Genomic DNA, 13,721 nt, shown 5'->3' on the forward strand with positions numbered 1-13,721 from the left:
GCTCCCGGCTGCCGCGTGGTTGCCTGGTTGACAACGCCGTCGGGTGTGTGTGAGTGTGCGCATGTTCGGGTGAGTGTGAGGCCATTTTGTGAAGCGCTTTGTGTGGCCGCTGGTTAGAAGAGCGCAGTATCAATGCAGTCCGTAGACCTGACCCTACCCCTGCGTGTGTCCCAGGCCTGGGGGGCCCCGGGACCCTGAGCCGGGGGGAGATGGGTCTGGCCGAGGTGCAGTGCCACCTGGACAAGGAGGGCGCCTCGGACCTGGTCATCGACCTCATCATGAACGCCACCAGCGACCGCATCTTCCAGGAGAGCATCCTATTGGCCATCGCTCTGCTGGAGGGGGGCAACACCACCATCCAGGTACTCCACCCTACAGACACACCACCCGACAGACACACCACCCTACAGGTACACCACCCTACAGGTACACCCCCCTACAGGTACACCACCATACAGGTACACCACCCTACAGGTACACCCCCCTACAGAAACACCACCCTACAGAAACACCCCCCTACAGGTACACCCCCCTACAGGTACACCACCCTAGAGGTACACCACCCTACAGGTACACCACCATCCAGGTACACCACCCTACAGACACACCACCCTACAGGTACACCACCCTACAGGTACACCCCCCTACACCAGCCTACAAACACCACCCTACACCACCCTACAGAAACACCACCCTACAGGTACACCACCATCCAGGTACACCACCATCCAGGAACACCACCCTACAGGTACACCACCATCCAGGAACACCACCCTACAGGTACACCACCATACAGGTACACCACCCTACAGGTACACCACCCTACAGGTACACCACCATCCAGGTACACCCCTCTACAGAAACACCCCCCTCCAGAACACCACCCTACACCACCCTTCAAACACCACCCTCAGGGGGGAAACACCACCCTCAGGGGGGAAACACCACCATACAGATCCACCATCCTATACCTAGAGAGACGGAGCACCACCCTACAGGTAACAGCACCCTACAGGAACACCACCCTACAGGGAGAGGCTTTGTCATGTAGAACATAAAGGTGTGAATAATGTTGCTGCTCCGTCCATAGCGTGTTTAGCCCCGCCCCTCCACCTGAGCCGGCGACGTTTAGCCCCGCCCTACACCTGAACCGGTGACTCATTCTCCTCCTCTATCTTTGCAACACGCACTGCAGAGTGTGTCTGTGCACACGTCAGACTGTCTTGTCTGTGTGTCTGTCTCTCTCTCTCCAGTCTTTGTGCATGGTGTTGCATAAGTCGCCCGCTTGCATAATGGGATCAGAGCGGAGGGGGGGGTGATCAGAAGGGGAGGGGGGGGGGGGGGTGAAGTGCTCTGACTTCCCATGACTGCCTGTACGACTGCCACCCCCCCCCACGCCCAGCGTGTCACGTGACCAAGCTGTTACATAAGATCTGTGTGAATGAACAATGAGGAATGTCTCAGGCTTCGACACATTCCAGACTCACTCTCTCTCGCTCTGTTTCTCTCTCTCTCTCTCTCTCTCTCTCTCTCTGTCTCTGTCTCTGTCTCTGTCTCTGTCTGTCTCTGTCTGTCTCTGTCTCACTGTCTCTGTCGTTCTCTCTCTCTGTCGTTCTCTCTCTCTCTCTCTCTCTCTCTCTCTCTCTCTCTCTGTCTGTCTCTATCTCTGTCTCTATCTCTGTCTCTCACTCTGTCTCTCTCTCTCTCTCTCTCTATCTCTCTGTCGTTCTCTCTCTCTGTCTCTCTCTCTCTCTCTCTCTCTCTCTCTCTCTCCCTCTCTCCCTCCCTCCCTCCCTCCCTCTCCATGGGTCAGGCCGGGCCTCCGGATACGGGGGTGATGGGGGTTGAGAGGGGGAGGGAGGGAGGGGTGAGAGACCGGAGCTCCCCCGGCTCCAGAGGAAATGTCCGGGGAGCAGAACGTGCCGGGTAGCACGGCGTTAGCATTGCGGCGTTAGCATCGCGGCGCTAGCATCAGGTGAGCCCTGCCGGCTAACGAGCCCCTGGAGAGGATTTCCTAGAGCGAGGAAACCCCGACTTCTCAGGCAGCTTTAATTTTGACGGAAACTCCGATATTTCCCTTCCTTAAGTCATCCCTTAAGACGTAATGCTCGCCCTGGTTCTGTTGATACCTGAACTAAATCGTGATGGGGATATGAAGGAGGCTACACTGCGTCCTGCAGGGTGGGGGTCTGTTGTCATAGAGCATGAGAACACGGTTCAGGGGGTTTTTCTGCGCACGACCTACATGGAGCCCAGAAATAAACCAGACTGAATCACCCGCTCACGTACTCTCTCTCTCTGTCTCGTGCTCTCTCTCTCCCGCTCTCGTGCTCTCTCTCTCGTGCTCTCTCTCTCATTCTCTCGTTCTCTCTCTCTCTCGTTCTCTCTCTCTCTCTCTCTCTCTCTCTCTCTCTCTCTCTCTCTCTCTCTCTCTCTCTCTCTCTCTCTCTCTCTCTCTCTCTCTCTCTCTCTCTCTCTCTCTCGTGCTCTCTCTCTCTCACGTACGACCTCTCTCTCTTCTCTCCCCCCTCCTGGAGAGGATCTGGGCAGTGCCTGTCTGAGGAACTTTCCATTTCCATTCCAGACACTTATTCAGCACACACACGCACGCGCGCACACACACACACGCACGCACACGCACTCCAGTCCTAGTTTTCTTCGAGCGACCTTGCTCCTGAGGGCGCTCTAACATCTGCCCCGTAACCTGCCGACCCCCTGACCTTTGGGACAGGGCAGTACAAGCCTTCTCAGAGGGGGGGGGGGGCTGGGTGCCCTAAGAGGCCCTCAGACTGGCACCTGGCCGGGGGGAGACAGAAGCTGTGGGGAATAAATCACAGAACCACAACAACAACAACAACAACAACAACAACAACAACCAAAACAACATGGAGGCCCAGAATCCCTGAAAGGCGGCGGGGAACTCAACGAGAGGACGGCCTCTCTGTTGGGTCGTCGTGGTGTGTTGCCTGAAGAGGGAGGGAGGAGGGAGGGAGGGAGGGAGCGAGGGAGGGAGGGAGATGGGGAGGGGGAGAGGAAGTATAAATAGCGGTTATATAACATCCCTTTGTTGATGCCAAGCGGCGGAGCGGAAGGGGAGAAGGGAGAGAGCTGTGACCTTGTTTTCAGAGCCCACCATCCCCCCCCTCCCCCCCTTCCCCCCCTCCCCCCTCCCAAAACCTCTCACCCTCATTCCACTCAGCGTCGCCATGGTTACAGACGGGCACGCTGTTTACCCAACACTCCAGGAGGGCCCGGAGATTCTCTCTCTCTCTCTCTCTCTCTCTCTCTGTGTCTCTCCCTCACTCTCTCACTTTCTCTCACTCTCTCTACCTCCCTCTCTCACTCACTCACTCACTCTCTAAATCTCTCTCCCTCTCTCTCTCTCTCTCTCTCTCTCCCGCACTCTCTCCCTCTCTGATGGGGGAGAGGAGCTGGAGGCAGGGCCGCTGTCTGGGCGCTCAGTGGGGGCACAGCGTGGCCGTCTCCCCTGTGTGCAGTGCCCCCACAGGAGAGCCAGCGCCACTGCAGCAGCCAAGCATGTGATTAGTTTATAAGACATCGGTTTTATCTAAAAACATGCAGGTCAAAGATGCCCCATACTGCCCCCCTCCCTCAATGTTACAGTGTCGGTCTTATCACCGGGGAAATATCGTTGAAAATAGTGACCGCATAAAACACATAATGAGACTGAAGGTGGATCAGTTCACGAATGGCTTCGGGCTGAAGGTAGGAAGCATGACGAGAGACAAACGCAACAAGTTAATAATAGAAAGTCACCTTCCTACTGGTATTTGGGGGCGGCACGTGGCTCAGGAGGTAGAGCGGGTTGGCTGGGAACCGGAAGGTTGCTAGTTCGATCCCAGGTTCCTCCTAGCTGAGTCTTGCGTGGTTGACTCCGCTGTCGGTGTGTGCATGAATGGGTGAATGTTAGACAATATTGTAAAGTGCTTTTGAGTGGCCACTTGTTAGAAAAAGTGCTCAACCAATGCAGTCCACTTACCATACTGGATCGTGTAGAAGCAACAGTATTGAATTTATTGAATTAATGTCCCATCAACATAGCACACACATCAACGTAACACACACACATCAACAAAACGCACGTACATCTACACAACACACACACACACACACATCAACAAAACGCACATCCATCAACATAACACACACACACACACACACACACACACACACACACACACACACACACACACACACACACACACACACACGCATATCAACACAACACACACATATCAACACAACACACACATATCAACCTAACACACACACATCAACACAACGCACACACATCCAAATGATACACCCACATCAACACAACGCACACACATCAACCTAACACACAAACATCAACATAACGCACACACATCAACCCAACGCACACACTTCAACCCAACGCACGCACATCAACACAACGCACACACATCAACCTAACACACAAACATCAACATAACGCACACACATCAACCCAACGCACACACATCAACCCAACACACACACTTCAACCCAACACACACACATCAACACAACGCACACACATCCACATTATACACAAACATCCACATAAGACACACACACCTCTGCAGAGCTGCTTGAAAACACAGAGCCTGAAGCACTGCGTGTGTGTGTGTGTTAGGAAAAGGCGGTTTTATCAACTTCTGATGCTTCAACCGGTCCGCACGGACCCATAAAACATCATGGGCCTCACGTGAGCGGCGTGGGAACGGTCCCTCTGCAGGGGGGCCGGGGGCCAGGGGCCACGCCTGGAGGCTCTTCCTCTCAGACTCTGAGCCTCCAGGCGCCGCACGACAGCCGGTTACGTAAGAGCCTGGCCGTCACTCAACAGTGTGTGGGTGTGTGTGTGTGTGTGTGTGTGTGTGTGTGTGTGTGTGTCGACACCTGGGAAAGCTAATGTATGCCAGGTGCACGTGAGCCTTTAGTGTACGTGGTCTGAGGCACGTGTGGTTACTGTATGAGTGTCTCTGAGCCTGGGAGGGCCGTTATGTAATGGTCTAGGGGGAGGGAGGGAGGGAGGGAGGGGGGGAGGGAGGGTGAGAGGGAGAGTGAGAGGGAGTCTGTTTGCTTAGATCAGTGTAATCTGCCCCCACTCCCTGGCACTGGGCCCCATGTTTTTACCCTCTCTCACCCACCACCCCCCTCTCACCCACCACCTCCCCCTCCTCCCCCCTCTCTCACCCACCACCCCCCCCTCTCTCACCCACCACCTCCCCCTCCTCCCCCCCCTCTCACCCACCTCCTCCCCCCTCTCTCACCCACCACTTCTCCCTCCTCCCCTCTTTCTCACCCACCTCACCCCTCCCCCTACTCCCCGGTCCCTCACCCGTCACCTCCCCCTCCTCCTTCCTCTCTCACGCACCACCTCCCCTCTCCCTCCTCCCCTCTCTCCCACCCACCACCTCCCCCTTTCCCCTCTCTCACCCACCACTTACATGTCCTCCCCTCTCTCACCCTCCTCCCTCCCTCTCTCGCCCACCACCTCCTCCCCTCTCCCCCCCCCCCCTCCCCCTCTCTGCCCGACTGCCCACCTCGTCATTCAGTTATTTATTGCAAGGCGTCCTTGCCTGGCCGCTCAGGCTCCTAACGCTTCCTCCCTGGCAGGGGGAGTGTGTGTGTGTGTGTGTGTGTGTGTGTGTGTACGGGTGTACGTGCGGCGGGGCGGTTGCCTGGTGGTGGTGGTGGTGGCGGGAGGCCCCGGAGCTCACAATGATGTCATTGTTTGAGCTGGTCGGAGTAGCGACCCGGTGCCCGAGGAGAGGGCCGCTCAGAGGGCGTGGTCAGCCTGCTAGGGGGCGTGGTCAGCCTGCTAGGGGCGTGGTCAGCCTGCTAGGGGCGTGGTCAGCCTGCTAGGGGGCGTGGTCAGCCTGCTGGGGGGGAGTGGTCAGCCTGCTGGTTGTGAGGGTTTGGTTGTGAGCTGAAAAGACTGCTGGACTTTGAACTTCGTTTTTAGGATTCAAAACAAATAGGGCTGAACACACACACACACACACACACACACACTAGCAGCCACATGCACGTAGAACCTCACACTAACACAAACATATGCACACACACACAAACATATGTACATAGACACTCACACTTGCACGCACGTACACACACACAGACATATGCACACAAACACACACACAAACATGCACATAGACACTCCCACTAGCACAAACATATGTACATAGACACTCACACGTGCATGCACGCGGACACACACACACACACACACAAATATACTCACAAACAAACGGATGCACACACACAAACAAAAGAGTATGCACAGACACACACAGACACACACATTGTTGATAGGAGAGCCTGTAGGAGCGACCGATCGTTTATCGTTCACCTTTACAACAGTTTATCTGCTGCAGCTCTCACCTCTACCCTGGAAACCACCGCTGGTTATGCAACGGGCTCTGAAGCTGGCCTCGATGGCACCTGATAAAGGATCAGTCATCTGTCCACACCCCTCTGTCTCTCTGTCTGTCTCTGTATCTCGCTCTGTCTCTATGTCTCTCTCTCACTGTGTTTGTCTCTCTCTCTGTCTGTCTCTCAATCACTCACACTCTCTCTGTCTCTCTCTGTGTCTCTATCTGCCTCTCTCTCTCTCTGTCTCTCTGTCTCTGTCTCTGTCTCTGTCTCTCTCTCTGTCTCTCTCTCTCTGTCGCTCTCTCTCTCTCTCTGTCTCTCTCTTTCTGTCTCTCTCTGTCTTTGTAACTCTCTCTCTCTCTCTCTCTCTCTCTCTCTCTCTCTCTCTCTCTCTCTCTCTCTCTCTCTCTCTCTCTCTCTCTCTCTCTCTCTCTCTCTCTCTCCGTCTCTCTCTCTCTCTCTCCCCTTCCGTCTCTCTCTCTCCTCTCATAGCCCCCAAATCCCTCTCTTGCCTCGGGTGTCTGGGCCTCGCCCGCCTCCACTCCGCCGTCTCCCCTTCCCCGCTGGCCTAAGTAGGCCAGGCTCGGGTTGTTTTGTTTCCCTGGGCGAGTGGAAGCCCTGCCGGCGGGCTGCTGCTGCAGATAACAGGCCTTACATAACGCCGACCAGCCTTCTGGGGGATTTAGGGCAGCGTGTTTTACGCTGAGAAGCGCTCTGATTCCACGCTGACCTCGTCCCCTTAAGAACTAATTAACGGAGTCAAAGTGTTGTTTCTGGAGGAGACCCAACACCTTTGCCGCTCCCGGTGTGTGTGTGTGATGCATTGTGGGGGTTCTGGCGGCACTGTGCTGGTTCCGGTTTGGCTGATGGCGTGTGTCTCTACAATGCGTGCGGCACCGGCACGGAGAGCAGGTTAATGTGGACGGTCTGGTGAGGATGCAGGCAGCGCCCCGCGCCGGGTCTTACGGTCGAGATCCGGCCGCTGACGCAGACCGGGTCCGTTGTCGCCGCAGGAACCCGCTGGCTCAGACCCTCAGCGGTCGCCTGGCGCCCGGCCCGCTGCGTCCCTCACAAGGACCTCGGTGGCGCTGGTTCTAAAGGTTACAGCAGCGCGGCGGTCTCTGATGCTATTATGGGCTGTTTGTTGTTGTGACGCGGTGATCGTGCTTATGGTCCTCCTGGACTGCGTCATTGCGTGCTACTGCCTTATCCAGGTCTCTTTATATGAACGATATCTCCTGCGTAATCGCCTCCTTAAACTCTTTTATAATCCTTATGACACCTGCGGTGTGATGTCAAATGAAAAGAAAGGAGTTCAAAGTGTAGTCTGGTGACGGTGTGTCTTGAAGTTGTCGGAATGTTATTCCCCGCCGGTCAGCATTCCTTGGTGACACCCCGGTGGCCACATTGAGTCCATTGTTGTTGTTTATCCCCCACTGACCCCCTAGTGTCATAAGGGCGTAACATGTCGATCACTACAGTGGACACAACGCCTGACTGACCCCTCTCCGTTTAAACCCCCTCGCTGGCTCCCAGGATTCCTTCTTCCGGCGACTGACGGCAGACAAGAAGTCTGAGAAGTTCTTCCGGGTCTTCTACGATCGCATGAAGCTGGCCCAGCTGGAGATCAAAGCCACGGTGACGGTCAACACCAGCGACCTGGGCAACCGCAAGAGGGACGACGAGACGCCCGACAAGGACGTCCCCGTGCGCAAGAAAGGTCCGCCACTATCGCCTTTACCACTCCGTACCTTTGTCTTTGAGAACACGTTTTTTTCTCGGGTTGCGGCTCGTTGCGACGTGTATTCATCGGTTGCTGTACTTGTTCATCTTCTGCACCTTCTGTGTTCCGTTCAGCCACGTTAGTTACTTTGTTTGCCGAACATCTCTGGTTTTGTGGATCGGATAGCTACGTTGTGTTAGCTCTAACATTAGCGCTCCTTCGCTAACCCTCCGTGTGTCCGTCCTCCAGCCAAAGACTAGCGACATTGTGTTAGCTCTAACATTAGCTCTTCTTGGCTAACCCTCTGTTTGTCCGTCCTTCAGCCAAAGACTCTCCGGTGGTGGTAACAGAGGACGCCCGCGACCAGCTGCTGGAGGCCTCCTCCGCCACCAAGAAGGCCTTCAACTCGTACCGCCGCGACGCTGACGCGGAGGAGCACTTCTCCCTGGCCGACGGCCAGCCCAGCGCCGGCGACAAGAACCAGGACGAGGGCGAGATGAGCTTCATCATCGTCATCATGCAGCCCATCCTGCGCTTCCTGCAGCTGCTCTGTGAGAACCACAACCGGGACCTCCAGGTGGGTGCAAGCCTCAGACCCCCATACCTTAGATCATCAGACCCCCAGGCCCAAGGCCCCAGACCTCAGACCCCCAGACCTCAGACCCCATCAGACCCCATCAGACCCAAGACCTCAGACCCCCAGACCCAGCTTCTATGCAGAACAACGTGCATTTGATCGAGGGATGGGGTATTCTAATCGTTCAAGTCCAATCAAACTCCATTCTACGCCGTGGTCTGTGGTGATATGACAATACGAGTGAAACATCACGACAGGAACAGGAAGTGAGTTCAAAGTGAAAGTAAACGTCAGGAGGTTAGAGCAGACGTGCTCAACAAGGGAAACCACACAACACCACATGAACCAAACGTGAGCTTACAAGAACAATAGGATTGTGAATCACAGAGAGGTGTTTTAGAGGTAGAGTTAAAGAAGGAAAACTACACTTACTGATTAGGAGAGAGTTTACCTAAAAAGGTTTGTTTCAAGATGCTGATTAATATAATAACGGACGATTTATTGTCCGATCACCGGCTCCTTATCAGTAACATGCTCTCTCTCCCCCCCCCCCCCCCCCCCCCCCCCCCCCCCCCAGCCCCAGACTTCAGACCCTCTTAACCTCAGACCCCTAGACCCTCAGACCCAGCTTCTATGCAGAACAACGTGCATTTGAACGAGGGATGGGGTATTCAAATCATTCAAGTTCAATCAAACTCTAATGTAGTTATGGTCTGTGGTAATTATTTGACAATACAAGTGAAACAGCACGACAGGAACCGGAAGTGACTTCAAAGTGATAGTTAACGTCAGGAGGTTTGAGCAGACGTGCATCAACAAAGGAAACCAAACACCGCAGGAACTAAACGTGAGCTTACAAGAACATAGGACTGAGAATCACAGAGAGGTGTTTTAGATCTAAGCAAACAGGAAGGTGGAATTAAAGAAGGAAAACTACACTAAGAGATTAGGAGAGAGTTAACCTAAAAAGGTTTGTTTCAAGATGCTGACTTAAATAATAACAGCCGATATATTTACCGATCACCGGTTCCTAATCAGTAACATGCTCTCGTCCCCGTCCCCCCCATTCATGAAGTTCCTCATCCAATCTGTTGTCTGTCCAGAACTTTCTGAGGTGCCAGAAGAACAAGAACAACTACAACCTGGTGTGCGAGACGCTGCAGTTCCTGGACTGCATCTGCGGCAGCACCACGGGGGGTCTGGGCCTGCTGGGGCTGTACATCAACGAGAAGAACGTGGCCCTCATCAACCAGACGCTGGAGAGCCTCACCGAGTACTGCCAGGGGCCCTGCCACGAGAACCAGGTGAGTGGAGCGCACACCAGACTCTGGGTCAGAAGGAACCGATACTGCTGCATCCTGGGAAAGATTTACATTTAGGGCATTCGGCAGACTCTTTTATCCAAAACGGCTTACGAAAGAGAAACAATATAGCTCTGTCGGTACAGTAAGGCTGTTCATGGGCAAGTGCCAGACACTAACAATCACTAGGTTAACCCATTCCCCATATGCAACAATGATAGCTAGGACTAAGTACTATTTTTAAGTGCCAGGACGTACAACATACAATAAGTGTGTGCATTAAGTGCCAGGACCTACAACATACATAAGCGCGTACATTTAGTGCCAGGGCGTACAACATTCAATAACTGGGTACATTAAGTGCCAGGATGTACAGAATACAAGAAGTGCCTAGGCGGGTAGGGGTGGGGGTTAGGGGGGAGACTATGCAGGTTCTCTGTATTTTTTAATCTCAGCCCTGGATATTGTATCTGTGATTAACGGCTCTAAACATACAGTGCGCTGAAGTCTCATAAAATCTGTCTGGGTTTTAATTTCTCTAGAACTGCATTGCCACCCACGAGTCCAACGGCATCGACATCATCATCGCCCTCATCCTGAACGACATCAACCCCCTGGGCAAGAAGAGGATGGACCTGGTGTTGGAGCTGAAGGTAGGCACCACCAACCCCACCTAAGCAGCACCACCACCAGAAAACACCACCGGCATGCTCCACCTAACGTTGGCTTGCCATGTTTGAGTTCGGTTGGCTCTACACTCATGACAACCTGGGTACCGCTGGCATCTATAATAGAAGCAGACCCTGAGAGAGGGATCATTTATCACGGCAGCTATAGCTGTTGAGCAAGGCAGCCAAACCAAACATCTGCAGAGAGCATTTCCTCCTGCACCACTGGGTCTGCTTGTTGTCTTTGGCCGGAACAACTCCAGAGGGGCTTTGAGAGATTTTATGTTCGGAGTTGTATTTTGTGTTTTCCTTTGCTTGTCGATGCCGCCCGCCGCCTCCACCTACTCAAACACCACCTCCGACCATTCATACACCACCTCCCCCTCCGCCCACCCCCTCGTTGTCGTCTTGTTCCGTCTCAGAACAACGCCTCCAAGCTGCTGCTGGCCATCATGGAGAGTCGCCATGACAGCGAGAACGCGGAGAGGATCCTGTACAACATGAGGCCCAAGGAGCTGGTGAGCGACCTGCACCGCCTTACGTCCACCTCCACCTAAACAGAGACTCTCAAGAATGACTTGTAGAAGCCAGAGCCTTGGGCAGCCTACTCCATCCTCCTCTGAGTCAATGCACACTTCCAAATTCACCGACATTATCCCCATCGTGTGTGTGTGTGTGTGCGTGTGCGTGTGCGTGTGTGTGCGCAGGTGGAGGTCATAAAGAAAGCCTACCTGCAAGGGGAGGTGGAGTTCGAAGGCTCGGACGAGGAGGAAGAGGAGGGTGAAGAGGAGGACCACGACGCTGCCTCACCCAGAAACGTTGGACACAACATCTACATCCTGGCCCACCAGGTGAGTGCCACCTGGCGCTACCCTCTCCCCCGTCACGCCCATGCCTCCAGGGGTCCCCGACGTTCTGCTACGGCCTTCTACACTGGACCCAGCACGTATATATTGTGCGGTAGAATTAAGACCATTTCTGCTTGGTTTCACTCCTCTGATTTATGAATGAATTGTAGACCTGCATGTGAAGTTGGGTTTTTTCATGAAGTAAAGATCTGTGAACCTACTGACATAGGGGTCGTAACCATGACAACTAATTAGCACCCTAATGTGATTCCGGTGTGTCTGCGTGTCGTGTGACCCTTGTCTCTCGCCGTACAGCTGGCACGCCATAAAAAGGAGCTGTCAATCATGTTGAAGCCGGGAGGTTCGAGTGGGGAAGGAGACGAGGCCCTGGAGTTCTACGCCAAACACACCGCCCAGATAGAGGTGAGTGCACCACCCTAAACACCACCCAGATAGAGGTGACTCCTCCACCCTAAACACACCGCCTAGATAGAGGTGACTCCTCCACCCTAAACACCACCCAGATAGAGGTGACTCCTCCACCCTAAACACACCGCCCAGATAGAGGTGACTGCACCACCCTAAACACCACCTAGATAGAGGTGACTGCACCACCCTAAACACACCGCCCAAATAGAGGTTACCCTAATCACACCGCCCAGATAGAGGTGACTGCACCACCCTAAACACCACCCAGATAGAGGTGACTGCACCACCCTAAACACCACCCAGATAGAGGTGACTGCACCACCCTAAACACACCGCCCAGATAGAGGGGACTGCACCACCCTAAACACCACCCAGATAGAGGTGACTGCACCACCCTAAACACACCGCCCAGATAGAGGGGTCTGCACCACCCTAAACACCACCCAGATAGAGGTGACTGCACCACCCTAAACACACCACCCAGATAGAGGTGACTGCACCACCCTAAACACCACCCAGATAGAGGTGACTGCACCAACCTTAACACACCACCCAGATAGAGGTGACTGCACCACCCTAAACACCACCCAGATAGAGGTGACTGCACCAACCTTAACACACCACCCAGATAGAGGTTATCCTAAACATACCGCCCGGATAGAGGTGACTCCTCCACCCTAAACACACCACCCAGATAAAGGTGACTGCACCACCCCAAACACACCACCCAGATAGAGGTGACTCCTCCACCCTAAAACCACCCAGATAGAGGTGACTGCTCCACCCTAAACACACCACCCAGATAGAGGTTACCCTAAACACACCGCCCAGATAGAGGAGACTGCACCACCCCAAACACACCGCCAAGATAGAGGTGACTGCTCCACCCTAAACACCACCCAGATAGAGGTGACTGCTCCACCCTAAACTCAGAAACAAGGGCCGCACTATGGCCCTCCCTTGACACACCGGCAGCCATTTTTCCTCGGAGACCCTTTGCAGAACTCGTTCCCTCTCCCCCTCAGATCGTGCGCCAGGACCGCACCATGGAGGAGATCGTGTTCCCCGTCCCCAGCATCTGCGAGTTCCTGACCTCGGAGTCCAAGCTGCGCATCTACTTCACCACAGAGCGTGACGAGCAGGGCAGCAAGATCAACGACTTCTTCCTGTGTGCCGAGGACCTCTTTAACGAGATGAACTGGCAGAAGAAGCTCCAGGGTACGGCGAAGACGCGCGTCCTCGCGTGCACACATCCAAACGCTCAAGGAACCCTCTGATCCTGGCTGCTCTGTGTGGCCATGTTGTTGTCTGTTTCTGTGTGTCTACCTGCCTGCCTGCCTGTCTCTCTCTCTCTCTCTCTCCCTCTCTCTCTCTCTCTCTCTCTCTCTCTCTCTCTGTCTCTGTCTCTGTCTCTGTCTGTCTGTGTGTCCTTGTGTGTTTTTGAGAGTGAACAGGGGCTTTCCAGGTCTTCTGAAGTATCTCACGCTCACATCCGTCATCTTCTAAATCACACATACACACCCATACACACACATACACACACACACAGCGTGTCATACGTTAACACGTTGGACCACAGACGTGCCCACACAGCTCGGGTTGTGTGTTCGGCCCCTTCCTTGGAACCCAGACGTAAAACTCCCTAAAGGCCAAAAAAGACGTCAACATAGAAACCACAGTGTCAATGGTGAGAAGGCGAGGTCAGTGTCACGGCTTGGAGGTCAACATCCTGCCGTTGACAAGAACCTAGTGCGCTCAGTTCCTCTTTGGAAT

The 13,721-nt window shown here is 54.2% G+C and overlaps 1 protein-coding gene across 4 annotated transcripts in view; it reads left to right on the forward strand.

Annotated features, from left to right (window-relative positions):
* The window catches only part of itpr1a (inositol 1,4,5-trisphosphate receptor, type 1a), a 78,950-nt gene that overhangs the window by 46,944 nt on the left and 18,285 nt on the right, over positions 1–13,721 (forward strand). For all 4 annotated transcript variants that reach the window (XM_056605465.1, XM_056605467.1, XM_056605466.1 and 1 more), the window contains 9 exons: positions 175–362; positions 7,939–8,122; positions 8,449–8,702; positions 9,806–10,006; positions 10,546–10,656; positions 11,094–11,189; positions 11,379–11,522; positions 11,835–11,942; positions 12,974–13,166. In XM_056605465.1, coding sequence (XP_056461440.1) covers positions 175–362; positions 7,939–8,122; positions 8,449–8,702; positions 9,806–10,006; positions 10,546–10,656; positions 11,094–11,189; positions 11,379–11,522; positions 11,835–11,942; positions 12,974–13,166 — 1,479 coding nt within the window. The remainder of the gene's footprint in view (positions 1–174; positions 363–7,938; positions 8,123–8,448; positions 8,703–9,805; positions 10,007–10,545; positions 10,657–11,093; positions 11,190–11,378; positions 11,523–11,834; positions 11,943–12,973; positions 13,167–13,721) is intronic.

Source organism: Gadus chalcogrammus, chromosome 13 (assembly GCF_026213295.1).
Source record: "Gadus chalcogrammus isolate NIFS_2021 chromosome 13, NIFS_Gcha_1.0, whole genome shotgun sequence".
In the NCBI taxonomy this organism is placed as follows: Eukaryota; Metazoa; Chordata; class Actinopteri; order Gadiformes; family Gadidae; genus Gadus; species Gadus chalcogrammus.